The sequence below is a fragment of the Haematobia irritans genome, chromosome 2 (assembly GCF_050003625.1).
Source record: "Haematobia irritans isolate KBUSLIRL chromosome 2, ASM5000362v1, whole genome shotgun sequence".
Lineage (NCBI taxonomy): Eukaryota > Metazoa > Arthropoda > Insecta > Diptera > Muscidae > Haematobia > Haematobia irritans.
This window is the reverse complement of record NC_134398.1, coordinates 40,023,502-40,050,766: the sequence shown is the minus strand read 5'-3', so window position 1 is coordinate 40,050,766 and position 27,265 is coordinate 40,023,502. Positions and strand designations below refer to the sequence as shown.

At 27.1% G+C, this 27,265-nt stretch overlaps 1 protein-coding gene across 2 annotated transcripts in view; it reads right to left on the bottom strand.

The window, feature by feature from the left end:
* DIP-kappa (Dpr-interacting protein kappa) overlaps positions 1 to 27,265 on the bottom strand; it is a 386,526-nt gene that overhangs the window by 110,045 nt on the left and 249,216 nt on the right. For both annotated transcript variants that reach the window (XM_075293821.1, XM_075293822.1), the window contains exons 3-4: positions 2,978 to 3,022; positions 2,767 to 2,870 (exon numbers count right to left, since the gene is read on the bottom strand). In XM_075293821.1, the coding sequence (XP_075149936.1) occupies positions 2,767 to 2,870; positions 2,978 to 3,022 (149 nt within the window). The remainder of the gene's footprint in view (positions 1 to 2,766; positions 2,871 to 2,977; positions 3,023 to 27,265) is intronic.

Below are 27,265 nucleotides of genomic sequence, written 5' to 3'. Positions count from 1 at the left end.
CAAATTTGGTTGAAATCGGTTCAGATTTAGATATGGCTCCCATATATATCTTCCGTCCTATTTGCACTCATATGACCAGGGGGGCCAAAGTTATACTCCCATTTACGTGAAATTTCGCATAGATAGCAGAATTATTATTCTAACTATACATGTCAAATTTAGTCAAAATCGGTTCAGATTATATATAGCTCCCATATATACGTACACCAGAGTTGGGGAAATATGGTAGACTGTTACACACATTTTGGCCTACATAGGGGTGAAGGATATAATATAGTCGGCCCCGCCCGACTTTAGACTTTACTTACTTGTTCCATATAAAAATATTATCCAAATTTTATTTTTATAGAAAATGTTGTCAAAATTTTATTTCTATTAAAAATTTTGTTAATATTTTATTTCTGTAGAAAATTTTGTCAAAGTTTTATTTTTATGGAAACTAGCGTAACCCGGCCCGCTACGCTGCGCCTCCCGAAGCATATTTTCGTTAACTAAGTCAACCATATCCTTTGATCTGAAAGCAAATTCGAAAAGATTTGAACTGTTTTAAAGAGTAGGGTCAGGGGAAGTCTGGTACAAAAACTGAAGTACTTATTAATCACCCCATGGTTTCCACACACGTGTTCCGTATATTTCAGAAAAATCGGACCACTTTCTTTTTCGTTTATATACAGAAATAGTACGGTTTTGCAGATGTATTTTTTTTTAATTTTTCTGTATTCTAACCGTTGGACAATCTTCTACATTTCCTGTGAATTTCAAACATGGTTTGTCAAGGCGAAGTACACTTCGCTTCAACATACCGTCCAATAAATCGGAAAAAGTAAAAGTACTTAAAAATTGACAAGATTAAATTTCAAGTAAACTTGAGAATTCTATTTTTTTTCCAGTTTTAGAGGTCCCAATATTTCCCTCCCCGTCTCAATATCGAAAGATGATATAGCGTATATTGTGTAGACGTCCCAGAAAATCTCAAAATATCCATTATAATAATATAACCTACCCCACATTCTCTATAAATTTCAAGTAAATTGGAAAAGTTTAATTGTTTCACGGTATGTACTTGAGGAGAAATTAGCTCTCCCAGTGCCCTTTTAATTTTCCCCGACCAAATATTAAAAAATCATATACCTCATATAAATTTCATAATATCCCCCAAGTTCTCTGTAAAATTTCAGTAAGTATTTCAAATATTTCAAAATCAGATACCCCATAATAACTTCATATCCTCACGGCGTGATCTCTGTAAATCTCAGGTAAATAAGAGACTTTTAATTTTTTTTTTTGTTACTGTACTTACAAAAATCGTATAAATGGGTGGTCCACCTCCGCGTCCAAATATCGAAAAATAAAGTAGCAGGTCTTTGTCTAGACATCACCCCTAACCTTCCTTGGAAATTTCACCCAAATAGGAGATCTTTGGCCCAATTTTGAAAAAGACGGGCATGGGGATTTCCCCCTCCCCTACCAGATATCAAAAAATGAGGTACCCTATTTTCACCATACGATTACCCCCTATGTTCTCCGAACATTTTTCTTGCGAAAAAATAAAATTATTTATAACTATATAAATTTTTGTAATGTGCGTTGTATGTAAAAAAAAGATTTTACCGCTTTTCCGTTGAAACTTTTCTTGAATTTTCTATAAACCTCATAGAGCCCGAGACTTTTCCAACGAATGCAAAACCATGGAAATCGGTTTGTGCGTTCTGGAGTTATTGCGTCATGAAGGAAACCCCGTCTTATTTTTATATATTAGAAGATAATGTCCAAATTTTTTTCTATAGAAATTTTTTACAAATTTCATTTGTATAGGAAATTTTCAAAAAATTTTATTTCTATAGAAAATTTTGTCCAAATTTTATTTTTATAGAAAATTTTGTCAAAATGTTATTGCTATAATAAATTTTGTCAAAATTTTAGTTCCATAGCCAATTTTGTCAACATTTTATTTCTATAGAAAATGTTGTCAACATTTTATTTCTATAGAACATTTTGTCAAAATTTTATTTCTGTAGAAATTTTTTTACAGATTTTATTCCTATAAAACTTTTGTCAAAATTTTATTTCTATAGAAAATTTTGTCAATATTTTATTTCTATAGAAAGTTTTGTCAACATTTCATTTCTGTAGGATTTTTTTGAAAATTTCATTTTTATAAGAAATTTCGTCAAAATTTTATTTCTATAGGAAATTTATAAGATATAAGAAATTTCGTCAAAATTTTATTTCTATAGGAAATTTTGTGAAAATTCCATTTCTAAAGGAAATTTTGTAAAAATTTTATTTCTATAGAAAATTTTGTCAGAATTTCATTTCTTTAGGAAATTTTGTCAAAATTTCATTTCTATGGGAAATTTTGTCACCATTTTATTTCTATAGAAAATTTTGTCAAAATTTTATTTCTACAGAAAATTTTGTTTAAATTTTATTTCTACAGAAAATTTTGTTTAAATTTTCTTTCTACAGAAAATTTTATCAATTTCTATATCTCTTTTCATTTTATATTATTTCTATATCTTCTTTCCTATCAATGTATCCATACAAACAATAAAACCCACCTAATGTATATTCAATGATAGTTTCTTTACATTCTCCAAAGACTTGCAATTGCGGTGATAAAGTTTTTGAATAATTAAGCAAATAAATTTGATCATTTTCGGAAATTACTTCTTCATTAACTCACTGACATGAAGAAGAAATTGATTGTACTCTGCTGTGGAAATTTTTGATTTGTTGTTTCGTTTTTTTTTTTTTCAGGCTTACCTTGTAGTTTTTAAGATTTTCTACAACACACGCCAGCAGAGCATCTCTACCCAAAGACACTGTTACATTGGCGACAGGTTCGGCAAAGCGAGGCATATCAAGATCTATGGATGAGAGGAATCAAAAACGAAAAAAAAGGATTTGCGCAGTTGTAAGTGGGCGATACATTGCGAATCAATCAATCAATTATTTAGGCAGAAAGTTAAATTACCTTCCAGTGATGTATGTGATTTATCATTTGCATGTGAATGTTTGCCTGAAAATACAAAAAAAATTGAAATTAAACAAGTTAATTAGATTTAGTTGAAAACGTAAGTTTTTCTGATTGTATTTAATAAATGCGAAATAATTTTTAATATTACAAAAATGGTCCTTAAATAAATTTGTTTTTAGTTACGGAAATAATCGGCTTGTCAGTAAGCTCACGAGTTTATTTATCCATTGAAATGAAAAACTGCTTACCAAGAGATTTTGTGTCATAACCACGGTTGCCACAGTTGATAGAATTCTACAAAAAATGGTAGATTTTTTTCTGTTTGGTAGAAAATGGTAGAATTATTAATTTTTCAAAATATTCTCCTCCAACTAAGACGCACAAAATTTTCTATAGAAATTAAATGTTGATAAAATTGTCTATAGAAAACAAATGTTGAATTTGTTTATAAAAATTAAGATTTGACAACATTTTCTATAGAAATAAAGATTTGACATTTTTTTTATAGTAATAAAGATTTGACAAAATTTTATATAAAAACAAGTAAAGAAAGTCTAAAGTTGGGCGGGCCGACTATATTATACCCTGCACCACTTTGTAGATCTAAATTTTCGATACTATATCACATCCGTCAAATGTGTTGGGTTCTATATAAAGGTTTGTACCAAATACATACATTTAAATATCAATCGATCTGGGAAGAATTTGATAGACTTCTGCAAAATCTATAAACTCAAAATTTAAGTCGGCTAATGCACTAGGGTGAAACACGATGTTAGTAAAAAACAAGTAAGTAAAGTAGAAAGTCGGGCGGGGCCGACTATATCATACCCTAAACCACCATTACAGAATTAGTAATCATAAGCATTTGTGGGGTAGCATATAGGTCTGGGAGATAAACCGCAGTTGCATATTTAAGAAAATTAAGGGGTACATGTCTATGGGTGCTTTGTGTCAATCTGACTATAGCTCATAGTCAATGTTGCCAGGGAAAATGTTCGGTTTACCCTACAAGGACAAAAAAAGTTCCCTACTTTCCTATACATTCCCAAACAATTATCCCTACTATATTTTTCGTTAAATTTAAAAAAATTTACAAAACAAAAATGGTTCTAAGTACTTTATTATCTTAAAACATGAATATGCAACATATATGACTTAGAATATAAATTTGTATTACCACCACGGTTGCCACAGTTGGTAGAATTCTACCCAAATTAGTAATCTTTTTTGTTAAATCTCTATAAAAATAAAATTTTGGAAAAAGTTTATATAAACAAATTTTTGTGAAAAATTTTTCTATAGAAATAAAATTTTGAGAAAAAATTCCACAGAAATAAAATTTTGAGATTTTTATAGAAATAATATTTTGAAAAAAATTTCTATAGAAATACAATTTTGACAAAATGTTCTATAGAAATAAAATGTTGACAAAATTTTCTACAGGAATAAAGTTTACCACACATTGTTAAAGATCAAGTCTTGTCGGCTTCTAATTTCCTCCTCTAGAGCCACGAAAATGTAAAAATTATTACAAATTGTGTTGAGTGACGCTAAATATTAGAAAAACCCTACATATAGTGAATTTCCCCTACTTCTAGCAACACTGGCTGTGTTAATATTGCGCCTACGGAGTTAGTATGCCACTAATATTGAGCCCATTATTAAAAAAGAGAAAATCCTTAAATTAGTGTGGGTAATAAATACAAATTTGTAAAAATCGAGCAATATTCTTATGTAAGAGCTACAAGTACGTATAAGAACGATCGGCTAGTACATCGAAATTTGAAATTTGAGTAACATTGGTTAATAAATAAGAGTACTATGGCCAAATTTGGGAAAATCGAGCGATGTATATATATGGAAGCTATATCTAAATCTGAACCAATTTACATAATATTTTGCTGGTTTGATTAATACCACAAAAGGTTACCTTGTGCAAGATTTGAGTAAGATCAGTTAAGAAATGAGGCCTGTAGGGTCCAGCATAAGGTTATTAGGGGCGAATTTTTGAAAATCGGGTGATACATATATGGGAACTATATCTACATCTAAACCGATTTCGATGAAATTTTGCACATATAGTTAGTACTATAGAGGACTGGATCTAGCCAACTTTTAGTAAGATCGGTTAATAAATAAGGGTTCTATGGCCAAATTTGGGGAAATCGGGCTATACATATATATGGGTGCTATATCTAAATCTGAACCGATTTCGATGATTTTTTGCACATATAGTAAGTGCTATAGAAGACTACATTTAGCCAAATTTGGGTAAGATCGGTTGATAAATAAGGGTATTATGGTCAAATTTAGAAAAATCGGGCGAAACATATATATGGGAGCTATATCTAAATCTGCACCGATTTCTATGAGTTTTTGCACATATAGTTAGTGCTATAAAAGACTACATTTAGCCAAATTTGGGTAAGATCGGTTGATAAATAAGGGGTTTATGGCCAAATTTAGAAAAATCGGGCGATACATATATATGAGAGCTATATCTAAATCTGAACTGATTTGGATGAAATTTTGCAGACTTGAAGGGCGATGGAAAAGGTTACCTTTTGCCAAATTTGGTGACGATTCGTTTGAAAAAAACGCGCAACGTGACCCCATTTGTCGAAATCGGGCGATACATATATATGGGAGCTATATCTAAATTTGATCCGATTTCTTCCAAATTCAATAGCGTTCGTCCATGTACCCAAAAAACTCCTTGTACCAAATTTCATCCAAATCGGTTAATAATTGCGACCGGAATCCTGTGAACAACAAATACATGGACAGACGGACGGACAGACGGACGGACAGACGGACGGACAGACGGACGGACAGACGGACGGACAGACGGACGGACACCAAGCGCTAGATCGACTCAGGAGGTGATTCTGAGTCGATCGCTATATATTTTATGGGGTCTAAAATCAATATTTCTGGTAGGCACATTTTTTGGCCGATCAAACTTACCCTGACCACTATGTGGTTTAGGGTATAAAAAATATGGGAAACATTTAAATCTGAAGCCATTTTAAGGAAACTTCGAAAAAGTTTATTTATGATTTATCGCTCTATATATGTGTATTAGAAGTTTAGGAAAATTAGAGTAATTTTTACAACTTTTCGACTAAGCAGTGGCGATTTTACAAAGAAAATGTTGGTATTTTGACCATTTTTGTCGAAATCAGAAAAACATATATATAGGAGCTATATCTAAATCTGAACCGATTTCAACCAAATTTGGCACGCATAGCAACAATGCTAATTCTACTCCCTGTGCAAAATTTCAACTAAATCGGACCAAAAAATTGGCCTCTGTGGTCATATGAGTGTAAATCGGCCGAAAGCTATATATTGGAGCTATATCTAAATCTGAACCGATTTCAACCAAATTTTGCACGCATCGCTACAATGCAAATTCTACTCCCTGTGCAAAATTTCAACCAAATTGGGCTAAAACTCTGGCTTCTGGGACCGTATTAGTCCATATCTGGCGATAGATATATATGGGAGCTATATCTAAATCGGAACCGATTTCAATAAAATTTGGCGCACTTGATTATAGTACTAATTGTTCTTCTTGTGCAAAATTTTAAGTAAATTAGGGTAAAACTCTGGCTTCGGGGGCCATATAAGTCCATATCGGGCCAAAAATATATATATGGGAGCTATATCTAAATCTGAACCGATTTCTTCCAAAATCAATAGGGATCTATCCTGAGCCAAAACACATACTTGTGCCAAATTTGAAATCGATTGGACTAAAACTGCGACCTAGACTTTGATCACAAAAATGTGTTCGCAGACAGACGGACGAACGGACAGACGGGCATGGTTATATCGACTCAGGAGCCCACCCTTAGCATTTTTGCCAAAGACACCATGTGTCTATCTCGTCTCCTTCTGGGTGTTGCAAACATATGCTCTAACATATGATACCCTGTTCCACAGTGTGGCGCAGGGTATAAAAATAATAATTAGATAATTTATGCACTTGTTATTTAAACGTATTCCTTTTAAGTTAATGTCATTTGGAAATGATGCAAAAGATCCTTTCAAAGTCTGATTTATGTTAAAAATTTTACATAAATTACTCGATGGGAGTATATGCGCACACATTACTTTCTTGTTGATTATGGTCCATTCCCTTTTTCATTTATTTTTCCGAAATACAAGAATGAATGTCTTCGTTAAACATGGGCAACTTAAAAAAAAAAATATTCATATAATCTCATGTGTAGAAAATTTTATTTATGCATAGGTATGTATACAAAATTTTTATAATATTAAATTGAGCCGACGGGCTTTTTGGGCAGCAAATAAATCAATTACTTCTTCAGTCGGCACATTTATTCGGCGATGAACCGACATTAATGCCAATCCATTGAGTCTACTCTCGCTAGTCGAATTTCTAAGATACGTCTTTAATCTCTTCATTGTTGAAAATGAAAGTTCGGATGAGTACGTAGTAACTGCAGGGATGGAAAATGCAGTACTATAGTACTTTTTTCAATACTTTTTCACCCCGGTCAGTACCGTAGTACCCCCGCGAATGATTTAGTACCTTTTGTGTAGACATTTTTGAGTCGATATCAGATTTATGGTACAATAGCTTTGACAAAATATTTTAATATTTTGAGAAAGTCTTTATCAACCTTATTTGCTAATAGTCTTTTACAAATATGGCAAAACAGACATGTTCATATGGGAAGAAAATCTCGATTTTGTAAAAGACATAGTCAAAAACAGGATTTTATTGAACTTCAAGAATGTTTTAGTCGAAAAAAGAATGCGATTCTATATTATCGATTTTTTATTTCGGTAGAAAATCTTGTCAAAATTTTATTTCTATATAGAATTTTTGCAAAATTTTATTTTTATAGAAATTTTGTAAAAATTTTATTTCAATTGAAAATTGTGTACAAATTTTATTTCTATAGGAAATTGTTGCAAAATTTTATTTCTATAGAAAAAATTTTGCAACATTTTTTTCTACAGATTTTTTTTTGCAAAATTTTATTTCTATAGAAAATTTTGTCACAATTTTATTTTCTTTTGTCTCTTGACAATAATTTTCGAGTGAAATTTTTGTTGAAATTTAGTAAAAAGTACCTTTCCGCTCAAAAAATACCTTTTTGTACTTTCTTAAAAATTGTATTTTCCATCCTTGAGTAACTGGCAAAGTGACCAAAATTTTTAAAAGAATATGCACGTTTGGAAATATCTCTTTATTGCACTCTCCAAGTGCTTCCATCGCTGAATTAGGCAGGTTCTTTTCGCAGGTTTTGCGCCATTTCATTTACACATGTGTGTTTGGCTGTTTCGTTGTTGTTGCTATGGCCAAACAAAGCGAGTCATGTTCACAAAAAGAACAACAAACACAATTTTTTGTGTTTGATCCCCCTCACCCCCCCCCCTGAATACGGCCTTGGTGGTATATATTAGACAATATTACAAACGGAATGACAAAGTTAATATACCCTTATCCTATGGTGGAGGGTATAAAAAAAATATTTGAATTAATTTAATTTTAAGTAAATTTACATATCAATTTTGATTCTAATTTTTAATTACATTCTAGTTTTATTTTATTTCTTTTTATTTTAAATTTTTTTATTAAAATTTTTATACCCCACACCATAGGATGGGGGGTATATTAACTTTGTCATTCTATTTGTAACACATCGAAATTTTGGTTTCAGACCTCATATTTAAAGTCGATAGTCGATTTTAAGTAGAAGTGTAACAAATTTTGTCCAGATCGCGTCACATTTAAATGTATGTATTTAGGACAAAAACTTTTATATATATAGCACCCAACACATTTGACGGATGTGATATGGTATCGAATATGCGGATCTACAAAGTGGTGCAGGTTGTAATATAGACGTACCCGCCCGACTTTAGACTTTTCTTTCTTGTTAAGAGTAACTTAGCTACCAGAAGAATTAATTAATTTTAATTTTAATCTTATTTGTAATTTTTATTTTTATTTGAATTTATGGCATTAAATAGGCCTCACTAAACTTTATGGTGCGCGTCAATATATTTTGTTCCTCTTTCACTGAAATCTTAGCGAGGGAGTTGTGTGAGTATGTGTGATATGGTCGTCCCGTACATTCCTGTTCCATTGAATGTTTAAGGATGCAATGCCATCATGAAATATTCAAACCTCTTTCGGGTACACTTGGCTATATAAAACCGAGTGCTATTGCAACAGCGTTGGGACCATTATCTGGTGCCCAAAAATTTGTGTGTATTTCCTTTCCCAGATTCATGAGCATGTTGATAACCACTTGTGGACTATGGCTACCATATTCACATGTCGTGTTTGTTTTTATATATTTTATATTAAAAAATTTGTACATGTTACCAAAAAAATAAAATTTTATTTCATGTATCTATATGAACATCAACATCATTATAAGAAATCAGCGAAATTTTTCAAAACTCAAAAGGAATTGCTTTATCTTTTTTTTGTTCTGTTGGTTCACAAAGTGTTAAACTATCTTGGTAAGGGTTCACATTTTTATGCTACTCGTTTTATTATAAAAAAAACAGCTTACAGTAACGATAACAATTTACATATTTTATATCTAAGAGAGAGAGAGAGAGAGACTGAACAAAAGCTTCCCTTATTGGAGTGTCCTATAGTACACTTTCTGAATATACGGTGTTGATGATATGTGTTGCAACTAACATCAGGTTCTATCATTTCTAAACCGCTAATAGATTTATTCCAATGCAAGTTCGTTTACAAGCTTACAAATGCATTTTGATTTATTTCATTCGAAAAAAAAAAAAATAAGTAGAAAGTAGAAAGTCGGCCGGAACCGACTGTTTCATAAACCCTAAACCACCACTACTGAATTGGTAAACATAAGCATTTGTGGGGTATTATTTATTTTTATAAAAAATTTTATTTCTATAGAAAATTTTCTCAAAATTTTATTTCTGTAGGCAATCATCTCAAAATTTCATTCTATAGCAAATTTTCTCAAAATTTTATTTCTATAGAAAATTGTGTCAAAATTTTATTTCAATAGAGAATTTTGTTAAAATTTTATTTCTATAGAAATATTTATCAAAATTATATTTCAATTATGTAGAAAAATTTATCAAACTTTTATTCCTATAAAAAAAAATTCTCAAATAGCAAATGTTATTTCTATAGTAAATGTTTTTAAAATTTTATTTCTATAGGAAAATGTTCCCAAAATTTTATTTCTATAAAAAATTGTGCTAAAACTTTATTTCTATAGAAAATTTTATCGAAATTTTATTTGTATAGCAAATTTTCTCAATATTTTATTTTTATAGAAAATTTTGAGAAAATTGTATTCTTATAGAAAATTGTGTCACTATATCATTTCTATAGAAAATTTTGTCACTATATCATTTCTATAGAAAATTTTTTCAAAATTTTATTTCTATAGACAACTTTGTCAAAATTTTATTTCTATAGAAAATTTTGTCAAATATTTATTTGTGTAGAAAATTTTCTCGAAATTTTATTTATATAGAAAATTTTATTGAAGTTTTATTTCTATAGAAAATTTTGTCAAAATTTTATTTCTATAGAAAAATTTTATTTCTATAGAAAATGTTGTCAAATATTTATTTGTGTAGAAAATTTTATTTATATAGAAAATTTTCTCAAAATTTTAATATTATAGAAAATTTTGTCAAATTTTTATTTCTATTTATTTTTATTTTTATTTATTTCTATTTCTATTTATATTTATTTCCATAAAATAAAATTTTGAGAAAATTTGCTATAGAAATACAATTTTGGCAAAATTTTCTATAGATTAAAATTTTGAGAAAATTTTCTATTCAAATAAAATTTGAAGAAAATTTTCTATAAAATAAATTTTTGACAAAATTTTCTATAGAAATAAAATTTTTCTATAGAAATACAATTATGACAAAATTTTCTATAGAAATAAAATTTTGAAAAAGTTTTCTATAAAAATAAAATCTTGAAAAAGTTTTCTATAGAAATAAAATTTTGACAAAATGTTCAATAGAAAAATTTATTTGTATAGACAATTTTCTCAAAATTTCAAAGCTATAGAAAATTTTGTCAAAATTTTATTTTTATATATTTTATTTTATTTTATTTTATTTCTATAAAATAAAATTTTGGGAAAATTTACTATAGAAATACAATTTTGACAAAATTTTCTATAGATTAAAATTTTGAGAAAATTTTCTATTCAAATAAAATTCGAAGAAAATTTTCTATAAAATAAATTTTTGACAAAATTTTCTATAGAAATAAAATTTTTCTATAGAAATAAAATTTTGAAAAAGTTTTCTATAAAAATAAAATCTTGAAAAAGTTTTCTATAGAAATAAAATTTTGACAAAATTTTCTATAGAAATAAAATTTTGACAAAATGTTCAATAGAAAAATTTATTTGTATAGAAAATTTTCTCAAAATTTCAAAGCTTTAGAAAATTTTGTCAAAATTTTATTTTTATTTATTTTATTTTATTTTATTTTATTTTATTTTATTTTATTTTATTTTATTTATATAAAATAAAATTTTGGGAAAATTTACAATTTTGACGAAATTTTCTATAGATAAAAATTTTGACAAAATTTTCTATTTAAATAAAATTTTGAGAAAATTTTCTATTTAAATAAAATTTTGAGAAAATTTTCTATAGAAATAAAATTTTGACACAATTTTCTATAGAATTACCATTTTGAGAAAATATTCTATAGAAATAACATTTTAAGAAAATTTTCTATAGAAATAAAATTTTGACAAAATTTTCTATAGAAATAACATTTTGACAACAACATTTTAAATATATAGAAAATTTTGTAAAAATTTATTTTTTCTTGTAGAAAATTTTCTCAAAATTTTATTTCGACGGACGGAGGCAGAATTCAAAATTACCATAGAAAATGTTCTCAATTTTTTTTTGGTTTAGAAAATTTTATATATAGCAAATTACATTTCTATAGAAAATTTTCTCAAAATTTTAATTCTATAGAAATTTTTGTCAAGATTTTATTTTTATACAAAATTATCTCAAAATTTTATTTCTATAGAAAATTTTTTCAAAGTTTTATTTCTACAGAAAATATTGTGAAAAATTTATTTCTATAGAAAATTTTGTCAAATTTTTGTTTCTATAGAAAATTTTGTAAAAAATTTATTTCGTTAGAAAATTTTTTAAAAATTTTATTTCTATAGAAAATTTTGTCAACATTTTATTTCTATAGAAAATTTTGTCAAAATTTTATTTCTATAGAAAATTTTCTCAAAATTAAATTTCTATAGAAAAATTTCTCAAAATTTCAATTCTATAGAAATTTTTTTCAAGATTTTATTTCTATACAAAATTTTTATTTCTATAGAAAATTTACTCAAATTTTCATTTCTATACAAAATTTTGTCAAAATTTTATTTCTGTACAAAATTTTATCAAAATTTTATTTATATACAAAATTTTGTCAAGATTTTATTTCTATAGAAAATTTTGTCAAAGTTTTATTTCTATAGAAAAGTTTGTCAAAATTTTATTTCTAGAGAAAATTTTGTCAAAATTTTATTTCTAGAGAAAATTTTGTCAAAATTTTATTTCTATAGAAAATTTTGTCAAAATTTTATTTCTACAGAAGATGTTGTTAGCTGAATGCATATGTTATATTCGAGTAACCGAAAACATGGAGGCAACTTTAGAATCTTGAGACATTCCCTTTTCGTTAAATTCTTTAGGCATCTTATGTTTTCTAGGGTTCTAAATAATTTAACCATTCTTTGAATAACACTTTTGAGATAACTCAAATAATGAAAGAATTTTGTAACACCCAAAGCCATTGGTTTTTGTAATCTCACTTATCAGACACTCAATTAGGTGGTTCCCATTGTCTGGCCGACGAGTAGGCAGACAATTGCCTACTTAGCATATAAATAAGCGAAATAAATACAATGTCAATTTACAGAAGGTGGTCAAAAGCAAACAAACACCTTATCCTTAAATCAACAATCCGAGACTTAAAAGACACTCTTGTAAACACCAAGAAAATCATAAAAAAGCATCAGCCTTAAGCTGTTGCAAAGTTCTTTAGATTGGCTATATGCCCTTTAGTGGCAGATATAAACGATTTGGGATATTTACTTAACAGGACCACCTCTCCTAAGGGGGTGGTGGGGAAATACCAAGAAAGAAAGAAAAAAATCACAACGCATCAGAAAAAAATACAAACAAAAATCTTCAAATGAATTTTTCAAAATGTCTATCGCTTAACAGTCGTTGTGACTAAGAAGTGGCAAAACTCCGTGGACCATAAGCGAACACAAAATTCAGAAGAAGATCTTAATGTCAGGCAGCGGTATGAGTAGACACAACATCCTTCTCACACGCATAAATTCATTTTATGGTCATGTTCGTTACACTCAAGTGGAGCCTTAGCGGATTTGGGCTATGAATTGGCTTCCACAAGTCCGTGTTTTTTTCTTACCTATAAGACTTAACCACAACATTAAGAAGGACGACCAGTGTAAGGCCCTTAAGCAAGCAAGGCACATCAAAGAGGAATCATTTTGTTAGTTTTACTTTGGCTTTGGAGGATTTGTTGTTTTTTCGGATATGGCTTTGGAATAACCCAGCAAACATTTTTTTGGGTCTAAATTATTACAATCATAAGAAAGTGGTTCTTATTTTAATGCAAATCCCCGATTTAAAAATGGGAATTTCTGCCAATCATGCGAAATCATTGGCACAAAGTTATCAGTACTGGATCATTCCGAACAAACAAATGGGTCAGATCCATATGACCATATGACCTAGAGATACCAAAGTAAAAAAATGGAAATTTCTACTTTAATTTTTTTTCTATAGAAAAGTCGAAAACCAAAGCCGACTTTTAGTAATCTTAAAATTTTACTACATAAACTTCAACTTATTTTTTTGAAGACCACAATTCACAATAATTGGCAGGAAGTTCTCAGTACTGGATCAGCCCGAGGATTCCAAATCAGCAATGCGAGTCACCAGCCAGAAAATGGGTAATATCCGTTTCACCAGCCAGAAAATGGTCGTATCGGTCCGTCCATCCTAGGTATAGAAAAATCGAAAATGAACGTTTCAACAAATCATGCGAAATTCTTAGTACTGGATAAACCTGCAGACTCCAAATCATTCTCTAGCGACTTAAAATGAATCGTAAATTAAATCTTATTGATGACCATAATTCAAAATAATTGTCAGGAAATTCTCAATACTACATCACCCCGAGGAATCCTAATCAGCGATGTGAATCAGAGGTTAGAAAATGTGTCGTATCCGACCGTCCATAGACACTTTCCAGATCCGCAAGTATGTTATACTCCACCAAAATTCGCAATCATTGGCAGAAAGTTTTCAGTATTGGATCAAGCTGATAAGTCCAAACCCCCCTTTCATATATGCGGTTTTATCCGTCCGTTAGATTAGATTAAAGTGGCAGTCTGATTTGATTCCGGCTCACTTTGACTATTCAGTCCGTCCGTTTGTTCTACCGATATAAAAGTGAAAATGAAAATTTCGACAAATCAATGTTTCTTTGTCGAAAGTCGAAAAGTCAAAGTAGTCTTCTTGTTATGTTCAAATTTGATTGGTCGATTTTTGAAAATCTTCCAATAGAACTTTAACAAACAGTCGAAAATTCGAAATTATATTAAAAAGGGAAAATATTACTTTGGCATCTTTGAGAATATGCAAGTTTGTTGATATTATTTATTTTGAAAATTGTTTTAAAACTGAGTTGTATGGGCAGACATGCGGACAACAGGATATGGGTGGCTGATATGTAAGGCAACAAAGAAAAGCGCAATATTTTTATATATTTTATTTTATTGTGCAAAAGCAAATTTTCTATAGAACTAAAATTTTGACCAAATTTTCTATGGAAATTAAATTTTGACAAAATTTTCTAAGGAAATAAAATTTTGACAAAATTTACCATAGAAAGAAAATTTTGACAAAATTGTCTGTAGAAATAAAATTTTGACAAAATTTTCTATAGAAATAAAATTTTGACAAAATTTTCCATAGAAATAAAATTTTGACAAAATTTTCCATAGAAATAAAATTTTGACAAAATTTTCTAAAGAAATAAAATTTTGACAAAATTTTCTAAGGAAATAACATTTTGACAAAATTTGAAATAGAAAGAAAATTATGACAAAATTTTCTGTAGAAATACAATTTTGACCAAATTTTCCATAGAAATAAAATTTTGACAAAAGATTCTAAAGAAATAAAGTTATGACAAACTTTTCTATAGAAATAAAGTTATGACAAAATTTTCTATAGAAATAAAATTTTGACAAAATTTTCCATAAAAATAAAATTTTGACAAAAATTTCCATAGAAATAAAATTTTGACAAAATTTTCTATAGAAATAAAATTTTAACAAAATTTTCTATCAAATAAAATTTGACAAAATTTTTTAAAGAAATAAAATTTAGACCAAATTTTCAATAGAAATAAAATTTTAACAAAATTTTCTATAGAAATACAATTATGACAAAATTTTCCATAGAAATACAATTTGGAAATAACATATAGAAATAAAATTTTGACAAAATTTTCCATAGAAATAAAATTTTAACACAAAATTTCTACAGAAATAAAATTTTGACATAATTTCCTAAAGAAATAAAATTTTGACTAAAATTTTATAGGAATACAATTTTGACTAAATTTTGTATAGAAATAAAATTTTCACAAGATTTTCTATTGAAATAAAATTTTGACAAAATTTTCCATAGAAAAAAAATTTTGGAAAAAGTTTCTAAAAAAATAAAATTTTGACAAAATTTTCTATAGATATAAAATGTTGACAAAATTTCCGATCAAAATAAAATGCTGACCAAATTTTCTATATAAAACAAAATTGCACAAAAGTTTCTACACAAATGAAATGTTGACAATGTATTCCATAGAAATAAAAATTTGACAAAATTTTCAATAGAAATAAAATTTTGACAAAATTTCCTATAGATATAAAATGTTGACTAAATTTTCTATATAAATAAAATTTTACAAAGTATTCCATAGAAATAAAATTTTGATAAAACTGTCTACAGAAATAAAATAGAAATAAAATGTTGACAAAATTTTCTATAGAAATAAAATTTTGCAAAGTAAACCATGGAAATAAAATTTTGATAAAACTTTCTACAGAAATAAAATTTTGCCAAAATTTTCCATAGAAATAAAATTTTGACAAAAATTTCCATAGAAATAAAATTTTAACAAAATTTTCTATAGAAATAAAATTTGACAAAATTTTCTAAAGACATAAAATTTTGACAAAATTTTCTATAGAAATAAAATTTTAACAAAATTTCTATAAAAATAAAGTTAGACAAAATTTTTTATAGAAAATAAAAATTAGAAAAATTTCTATAGAAAAATTTTGACAAAATTTTCTATAGAAAAATTTTGACAAAATTTTCTATAGAAATAAAATTTTGACAAAATTTTCTATAGAAATAAAGTTTTGCAAAGTATTCCATAGAAATAAAATTTTTATAAAACTTTCTATAGAAATAAAATTTTGACAAAATTTTTCATAGAAATAAAATCTTGACAAAATTTCCATAGAAAAAAATTTTTGACAAAATTTTCTATAGAAATAAAATTTTAACAAAATTTTCTATAGAAATAAAATTTCACAAAAATTTCTAAAGAAATAAAGATTTGACAAAATTTTCTATAGAAATACAATTTTAACAAAATTTTTTATAGACATAAAACAACAACAATGCTTAAAGAACAAAACCAACAATAGCAAAGCAAAACGAATGGAAAAAGAAGATGAAGCACGCTCAAAATAAACCCAGCCAACTACACTCAAATCGATGATTTGACAGTGGCATAGGAAAAGAGATATGTTTGTTTCGAATTTATTTCGGCATAAGCCGTCTATCATGCAAAACATTTTTTTGGAAGGTTCAAGTGTTGTTCATTGGTGGGTTTAATGAACTGCCTGAATTTATTCTGATAATTGGTTGATAGTTTTGGTGCAAGTAGAGGATGCTGATGAGGAATGTGGTAATTCCGAAACGTGCGTCCATCGAACCATCTTGCTGTCTATACGGCTTTGCCCAAATAAATTTGACAAACATTCTTTTCCTCTGTTGGTTAAGCTACACTTGTAGTTTAGTCAATGCATGGTTTTGGGCTGAAATCAAGAAAACAACAGAAATAAAAATTTGACAAAATTTTCTATAGAAAATAAAAATTAGAAAAATTTCTGTAGAAAAATTTTGTCAAAATTTCCTATAGAAATAACATTTTGACGAAATTGTTTAAAGAAACAAAATTTTGACAAAATTTTCCATAGAAATAAAATTTTGACAAAATATTCTATAAAAATAAAATTTTGACAAAATTTTCTATAGAAATAAAATTTTGACAAATTTTCTATAGAAATAAAATTTTGCAAAGTATTCCATAGAAATAACATTTTGATAAAACTTTCTATAGGAATAAAATTTTGACAAAATTTTCCATAGAAATAAAATTTTGACAAAATTTTCTATAGAAATAAAATGTTAACAAAATTTTCTATAGAAATAAAATTTTGCAAAGTATTCCTTAGAAATAACATTTTGATAAAACTTTCTATAGGAATAAAATTTAGAAATAAAATTTGAAAAAATTTTCTAAAGAAAGAAAATTTTGACAAAATTTTCCATAGAAATAAAATTTTGATAAAATATTCCATAGAAATAAAATTTTGATAAAATATTCCATAGAAATAAAATTTTGACAAAATTTTCCATAGAAATGAAATATTGACAATATTTTCTATAGAAATAAAATTTTGGCAAAATGTTCTATAGAAATAAAATGTTGACAAAATTCTCTATAGAAATAAAATTTTGCAAAGTCTTCCATAGAAATAACATTTTGATAAAACTTTCTATAGGAATAAAATTTTGACAAAATTTTCCATAGAAATAAAATTTTGACAAAATTTTCTATAGAAATATAATGTTAACAAAATTTTCTATAGAAATAAAATTTTGCAAAGTATTCCTTAGAAATAACATTTTGATAAAACTTTCTATAGGAATAAAATTTTGATAAAATTTTCCATAGAAATAAAATTTTGACAAAATTTTCTATAGAAATAAAATGTTAACAAAATTTTCTATAGAAATAAAATTTGACAAAATTTTCTAAAGAAAGAAAATTTTGACAAAATTTTCTATAGAAATAACATTTTGATAAAACTTTCTATAGAAATAAAATTTCGACAAAATTTTCTATAGAAATAAAATTTGGCAAAATTTTCCAAAGAAATAAATTTTTGACAAAATTTTCTATAGAAATAAAATGTTGACAAAATTTTCAATTTTTGCACAATTTTCATATCGGTTCTTGGCCTATAATAATGACAATTTGATAAAACTTTCCATAGAAATAAAATTTTGACAAAATTTTCCATAGAAATAAAATTTTGACAAAATTTTCTATAGAAATTAAACTTTCCATAGAAATTAAATTTTGATAAAACTTTCTATAGAAATAAATTTTTGACAAAATTTTCAATAGAAATAAAATTTTGACAAAATTTTCTTAGAAATCAAATATTAACAAAAATTTTATAGAAATAAAATTTGACAAAATTTTTTAAAGAAACAAAATTTTGACAAAATTTTTTATAGAAATAAAATTTGACAAAATTTTCTAAAGAAATAAAATTTTGACAAAATTTTCTATAGAAATAAAATGTTAACAAAATTTTCTATAGAAATAAAATTTTGCAAAGTATTCCTTAGAAATAACATTTTGATAAAACTTTCTATAGGAATAAAAAAATAAAATTTTGACAAAATTTTCCATAGAAATAAAATTTTGACAAAATTTTCTATAGAAATAAAATGTTAACAACATTTTCTATAGAAATAAAATTTGACAAAATTTTCTAAAGAAAGAAAATTTTGACAAAATTTTCTATAGAAATAAAATGTTGAAAAAATTTTCTATAGAAATCAAATTTTGCAAAGTATTCCATAGAAATAACATTTTGATAAAACTTTCTATAGAAATAAAATTTCGACAAAATTTTCTATAGAAATAAAATTTGGCAAAATTTTCCAAATAAATAAATTTTTGACAAAATTTTCTATACAAATAAAATGTTGACAAAATTTTCAATTTTTGCACAATTTTCATATCGGTTCTTGGCCTATAATAATGACAATTTGATAAAACTTTCCATAGAAATAAAATTTTGACAAAATTTTCCATAGAAATAAAATTTTGACAAAATTTTCTATAGAAATTAAACTTTCCATAGAAATTAAATTTTGATAAAACTTTCTATAGAAATAAATTTTTGACAAAATTTTCAATAGAAATAAAATTTTGACAAAATTTTCTTAGAAATCAAATTTTAACAAAAATTTTATAGAAATAAAATTTGACAAAATTTTCTAAAGAAACAAAATTTTGACAAAATTTCCCATAGAAATAAAATTTTGACACAATTGTCTAAAGAAATAAAATTTTGACAAAATTTTCTATATATAAAATTTTGACAAAATTTTCTATACATAAAATTTTGACAAAATTTTCTATAGAAATAAAATGTTGACAAAATTTTTTATAGAAATAAAATTTTGCAAAGAATTCCATAGAAATAAAATTTTGACAAAATTTTCTATAGAAATAAAATTTTGACAAAATTTTCTATAGAAATAAAATTTTGACACAATTTTCTATAGAAATAAAATTTTGACAAAATTTTCTATAGAAATAAAATTTTGACAAAATTTTCTATAGAAATAAAATTTTGACAAAATTTTCTATAGAAATAAAATTTTACCAAAATTTTCTATAGAAATAAAATTTGACAAAATTTTTTATAGAAATAAAATTTTAACAAAATTTTCTATAGAAATAAAATTTGGCAAAATTTTCTAAAGAAATAAAGTTTTGACAAAATTTTCTATAGAAATAAAATTTTGACAAAATTTTCTATAGAAATAAAGTTTTGACAGAATTTTGCATAGAAATAAAATTTGGCAAAATTTTCTAAAGAAATAAAATTTTGACAACATTTTCTATAGAAATAAAATTTTAACAAAATTTTCTATTTGTGCACAATTTTTATATTGGGTCAATATTTTCCTGGCCTATAATAATGACAATTTGATAACAAACAAAATTGTTTGCTGGGATTTTAGTTAAATCCATGTGAAAAAACCCCCTTCAAGCCCATAAATATATTTGCCTAAAGAGCAGTACATAAGTTATCAAGCTCCGAACACTGTATATAGTATATCGTTGTAGTATCTTTCTCTGTCTCAGTGTGGAAATTGTTCCCCAAAGGCATAAAACTAAATTGGTCTTTTCAGGCAGTGTGGAATTATGTTTAGTTCTATTGTGTCTGCTCTCTTGTCTTTGTTATTCACGATTATTCATTGTGATTTGAGTAATTTTGTTAAACAGTGCCTTAGTTGTGATTTCTATGATACTCGGATAAACTGAAGTGGGATTAAATCTGTGTGGAGAAAGAAGCTTGTTAATCATAACTTATAATTAATAAAATTTGGTCTTACATTTAATCAAATTGTTGTAGCGCTTCAGTGCTGTAAAACAAAAAATATCTCAAGAGATGATACTTAGTGATGATTCAGGGAGACTGATATGTAATGCAACCAACTTCAAGCCATCATAGCTATCATTTCCCAACAAAACATTTTTCCAAAAGCACAACTTTAAAAGCACTTCCAAAAATGTCCTCCTAAAGATATTCTTTATTTCAACTACACAGGAAGTTCTTTAAATTAAATATTTTTATACCCTCCACCATAGGATGCCCGTCCCTCTGATTGTATAATTGGGTTCTAACTCTACTCCAAAAAATATATCCTTTGACTTCAAGGGAAGGATTATCCATCAAGTTGTTTTCTCTTATTTCTTTTTGAAAACAAAACTTATGACAACATTTTCTCGTCACGGACTAAAGTTAACATATTACACTGTACGTGAACATTAACTCACAAAGAAGAAACAGAAGAAAAACGAATAGAAACTCATATTTTGTAGCTCATTTGTCCATTTAACACTGAACGTGACTGTGACACCTCCACAGGACTGCTGAAAATTATAGCAGTAGTAAGGTGTCTATGCACACAAGGCATGTGGTATTGATCCGAAAAAAATATAAAGGTAAGTAATTCTTCAGAAATGAGTGTCAATCCACAACATATGCGGGGGAATTGAAAATCACTTTTCTTTCCACCGCAACCTTTCTTTATTTCAGGAACTCTAGGTCTCAAATTAAATCCCTAAATTGTTTCCAATCCCTGTTTCTCAGCTGAGTCAGATCCCGAATCACCTCTTCACCGATATGGTTAACTCTTTGCCTAGTAAAAGCAGGACAGTGAAAACGGTAGCGTTACAAGGTCTCCTAATCCTCTAAACACGCTCTACATTCACCATTTTGAAAATATTCCTCTGCCAAAATTTTCGATAGAAATAAAATTTCAACAAAATTTTCTATAGAAATAAAACTATGTCAAAATTTGAAAAAAAGACATTTGGCAAAAATTTCCATAGAAATAAAATTTTCCGAATTTTTCTATGGATATAAAATTTTGGCAAATTTTTCTATAGAATTTAAAATTTGGCAAAATTTTCTATATACAAGTAAATAAAATTTTGGCAAAATTTGAAAAAAAATATTTGGAAAAATTTTCCATAAAAATAAAATTTTTTGTAAAATTTTGTCAACTTGAGTCAATTTGAAAAAAAAAATATTTGGCAACAATTTCCATAGAAATAAAATTTTCCTCAATTTTCTATAGAAATAAAATTTTGGCCAAATTTTCCGTGTTTTTCTATGGAAATAAATTTTTGACAATATTTTCTATAGAAATAAAAATTTTGCAAACTTTTCTATAGAAATAAAATTTTGGAAAAAATTTTTACAGAAAAAACATTTCAGCAAAATTTTCGATAGAAATAAAATTTTGGCAAAATTTTCTATAGAAAAAACAAAAAATTGGCAAAATTTTCTATAGAAATTAAATTTTGGCAAAATTTTCCATAGAAATAAAATTTTCCGAAATTTTTCATAGAAATAAAATTTTGACATTACTTTCTATAAAAAAAAAATTGGGAAGCGTTACAAGGTCTCCTAATGCTCTAAACACACTCTACATCCACCATTTTGAAAATATTCTCCTGCCAAAATTTTCTATTGGAATACAATTTCAACAAAATTTTCTATAGAAATAAAACTTTGTCAACATTTGAAAAAAAGACATTTGGCAAATTTTTTCATATAAATAAAATTTTCCGAATTTTTCTATGGATATACAATTTTGGCAAAATTTTCTATAGAATTTAAAATTTGGCAAAATTTGAAATAAAAATATTTGGCAAAATTTTTCATAAAAATAAAATTTTTTGCAAAATTTTGTCAACTTGAGTCAATTTGAAAAAAAAAATATTTGGCAACAATTTTCATAGAAATAAAATTTTCCTCAATTTTCTATAGAAATAAAATTTTGGCCAAATTTTCCGTGTTTTTCTATGGAAATACATTTTTGGCAACATTTTCTATAGAAATAAAATTTTTGGAAAATTTTCTTTAGAAATAAATATTAGAAAAAAATTTTTACAGAAAAAAAAATTTTGTAAAATTTTCTATAAAAATCAATTTTTGGCAAAATTTTCTATAGCAAAAAACAAAAAATTGGCAAAATTTTCTATAGAAATAAAATTTTGGCAAAATTTTCTATAGAAATAAAATGTTGGCAAAATTTTCTATAGAAATAAAAATTTGCCAAAATTTTTTATAGAAATAAAATCTTTGCAAACTTTTCCATAGAAATAAAATTTTGGCAAAATTTTCCATAGAAATTAAATTTTGGCAAAATTTTCCATTGAAATAAAATTTTCCGAAATTTTTATAGAAATAAAATTTTGACATTACTTTCTATAAAAAAAAATTTGGGCAAATTTTGTATAGAAGTAAAATTTTGAAAAAATTAAAAAAATATTTGGCAAAATTTTCCAAAGAAATAAAATTTTCCGAAATTTTCTATAGAAATAAAATGTTTGCAAAATATTTTATAGAAATAAAATTTTCCGAAATGGCAAGATTTCCTATAGAAATACAATTTTGGCAAAAGTTTTTATAGAAATAAAATTTTGGCAAAATTTTTTATAGAAATAAAATTTTGGCAAAATTTTCTATATGCATTTTTTATTTCATTTTGGCAAAATTTTTTATAGAAAAAAAAAATTTGGCAAAATTTTCTATTGAAATAAAATTTTCCGAATTTTTCTTGGGAAATAAAATTTTGGTAACGTCTTCTATAGAAAGAAAATTTTGGCAAAATTTTCTATAGAAATAAAATTTTGGCGAAATTTTCCATAGAAATAAAATTTTCCGAAATTTTCTATAGAAATACAATTTTGGCAAAATTTGCTATAGGAATATAATTCTGGCAAAATTTTCTATAGTAATAAAATTTTCCGCAATGGCAAGATTTTCTATAGAAATAAAATTTTGCAAAAAGTTTCTATAGAAATAAAATGTTGGCAAAATTTTCTATAGAATAAAAATTTTGACATTTTTTCTTTTAATATAAAATTTTGGCAAAATTTTCAGAAGAAATAAAATTTTCCGAATTTTTCTTGGCAAATAAAATTTTGGTAAAATTTTCCATAGAAATAAAATATTGGCAAAATTTTCCCTAGAAATAAATTTTTGGCAAAATTTAAAAAAAAAAAATAATTTGCAAAATGTTCTATAGAAATAAAAATTTTCTGAAATTTTCTATAGAAATAAAAATTTTTCGAAATTTTCTATAGAAATAAAGTTTTGGCAAAATTTTCTATAGAAATAAAATTTTGGCGAAATTTTCCATAAAAGATTTTTTTGTTTGATAGTTTTTTGGAAGAATTTTCTCCAAATTTTGGTAGACTATTTTTTATAGAAATAAAATTTTGGTAAAATTTTCTATATGCATTTTTTGTTTCATTTTGGCAAAATTTTTTATAGGAAAAAAAAAAATTGGCAAAATTTTCTATTGAAATAAAATTTTCCGAATTTTTCTTGGGAAATAAAATTTTGGTAACGTCTTTTATAGAAATAAAATTTTGGCATAATTTTCTATAGAAATAAAATTTTGGCGAAATTTTCCATAGAAATAAAATTTTCCGAAATTTTCTATAGAAATACAATTTTGGCAAAATTTGCTATAGAAATATAATTCTGGTAAAATTTTCTATAGAAATAAAATTTTCCGCAATGGCAAGATTTTCTATAGAAATAGAATTTTGCAAAAAGTTTCTATAGAAATAAAATGTTGGCAAAATTTTCTATAGAATTAAAATGTTGACATTTTTTTCTATAAATATAAAATTTTGGCAAAATTTTCAGAAGAAATAAAATTTTCCGAATTTTTCTTGGCAAATAAAATTTTGGTAAAATTTTCCATAGAAATAAAATATTGGCAAAATTTTCCCTAGAAATAAATTTTTGGCAAAATTTGAAAAAAAAAAAATAATTTGCAAAATGTTCTATAGAAATAAAAATTTTCTGAAATTTTCTATAGAAATAAAAATTTTCCGAAATTTTCTATAGAAATCAAATTTTGGCAAAATTTTCTATAGAAATAAAATTATGGCGAAATTTTCCATAAAAGATTTTTTTGTTTGATAGTTTTTTGGAAGAATTTTCTCCAAAGTTTGGTAGACTATTTTTGGCTCGAGTGGCATTCGTGCCTCTGAGTCGATCTCGCCATATCCGTCTTTTTGTGACACATTTTTTTAAAAAGTCTAGGTCGCCATTTTAGTCCACTCGACTTCAAATTTGGCGTAAGTATGTGTTTTGGGTTAGAATAGAACCCTATTGATTTTGAAAGAAATCGGTTCAGATTAAGATATAGCTCCAATATATATATTTCGCCTGATTTACACTCATATGGCCACAGAAGCCAAAGTTTTACATCAATGTACTTGAAACTGAGTAGAATTAACATTCTGGCTATGTATGCTAAATTTCATTGAAATCGTCTCCGATTTAGATATAGCTCCCATATATATCTTTCGCCCGAATTACACCCATATGACCGCCGGAGGCCAAACTTTTATTTCGATTTACTTGAAAGTTTGTATTGAGAGTAGAATTAAGATTTTAGAAATGTGTGGCAAATTTCGTTAAAATTGATAAATATATGAAGAAAGTTCCCATATGTTTGCCTGATTTGGGGAAATATGGTAGAAAATTCCATATTTTACACCCATTTTCAGCTCGAATTGATTTTATTTTATATACACAGAACAAAATATCACCAAAATTTTTCTGATTACATTTTTAATTAAATTAAAAAAAAATATTCAATTAAAAATTTGATAGGTTCAACAAATTTTTTAATTGATAGATAAATCAATCACAACAAGTATAAACGGCCGTAAGTTCGGCCAGGCCGAATCTTATGTACCCTCCACCATGGATTGCGTAGAAACTTCTACGAAAGACTGTCATCCACAATCGAATTACTTGGGTTGTGGTATCTTAAATCGTTTTCTAAATTGTGAGTTAGTCTATACGTGGTATACATTAGACAAAAAAGTATGTGTAGGTAAGTCTACAAATAATTACGAATCGATATGGACTTTTGCACGGTACGTAGGGAGCCAGAATTGAAATATGGGGGTCGCTTATATGGGGGCTATATACAATTATTGATATGGACAAATTTTTGGGTGATTGGGGATCGATTTATATGAGGGCTATATAACTATAGACCGATATGGACCTACTTAGGCATGGTTGTTAACGGCCATATACTAGCACATTGTACCAAATTTCAACTGACTCGGATGAAATTAGCTCCTCCAAGAGGCTCCAAAACCAAATCTCGGGATCGGTTTATATGGGGGCTATATATGATTATGGACTGATATGGACCACTTTTGGCATGGTTGTTAAATATCATATACTACCACCACGTACAAAATTTCAACCAGATCGGACGAATTTTGGTTCTCCAAAAGGAACCGGAGGTCAAATCTGGGGATCGGTTTATATGGGTGCTGTACATAATTATGGACTGATATGAACCAATTCCTGCATGGTTATTGGATACCATATACTAACATCACGTACCAAATTTCAACCGAATCGGATGAATTTTGCTCTTCCAAGGGGTTCCGGAGGTCAAATCTGGGGATCGGTTTATATGGGGGCTATATATAATTATGGACCGATTTCGACCAATTTTTGCATGGGAGTTTGAGGCCATATATTAACACCACGTACCAAATTTCAAATGAATCAGATGAATTTTGGTCTTCCAAGAGGCTCCGGAAGTCAAATCGGGGAATCGGTTTATATGGGGGCTATATATAATTATTGACCGATGTGGACCAATTTTTGCATGGTTGTTAGAGACCATATACTAACACCATGTACCAAATTTCAGCCGGATCGGATGAAATTTGCTTCTCTTATAGGTCTCGCGAGCCAAATCGGGGGATCGGTTTATATGGGGGCTATATATAATTATTGACCGATGTGGACCAATTTTTGCATGGTTGTTAGATACCATATACTAACACCATGTACCAAATTTCAGCCGGATCGGATGAAATTTGCTTCTCTTATAGGCCTCGCGAGCCAAATCGGGGGATCGGTTTATATGGGGGCTATATATAATTATGGACCGATAAGGACCAATTTTTGCATGGTCATTACAGACCATATACTAACACCATGTACCAAATTTGAGCCGGATCGGATGAAATTTGCTTCTCTTAGAGGCCTCGCAAGCCAAATCGGGGGATCGGTTTATATGGGGGCTATATATAATTATGGACCGATGTGGACCAATTTTTGCATGATTGTTAGAGACTATATACTAACATCATGTACCAAATTTCAGCCGGATCGGATGAAAATTGCTTCTCTTAGAGGCCTCGCAAGCCAAATTTGGGGGTCCGTTTATATGGGGGCTATACGTAAAAGTGGACCGATATGGCCCATTTGCAATACCATCCGACCTACATCAATAACAACTACTTGTGCCAATTTTCAAGTCGATAGCTTGTTCCGTTCGAAAGTTAGCGTGATTCCAACAGACGGACGGACGGACGGACATGCTCAGATCGATTCAGAATTTCACCACGACCCAGAATATATATACTTTATGGGGTCTTAGAGCAATATTTCGATGTGTTACAAACGGAATGACAAAGTAAATATACCCCCCATCCTATGGTGGAGGGTATAAAAATTA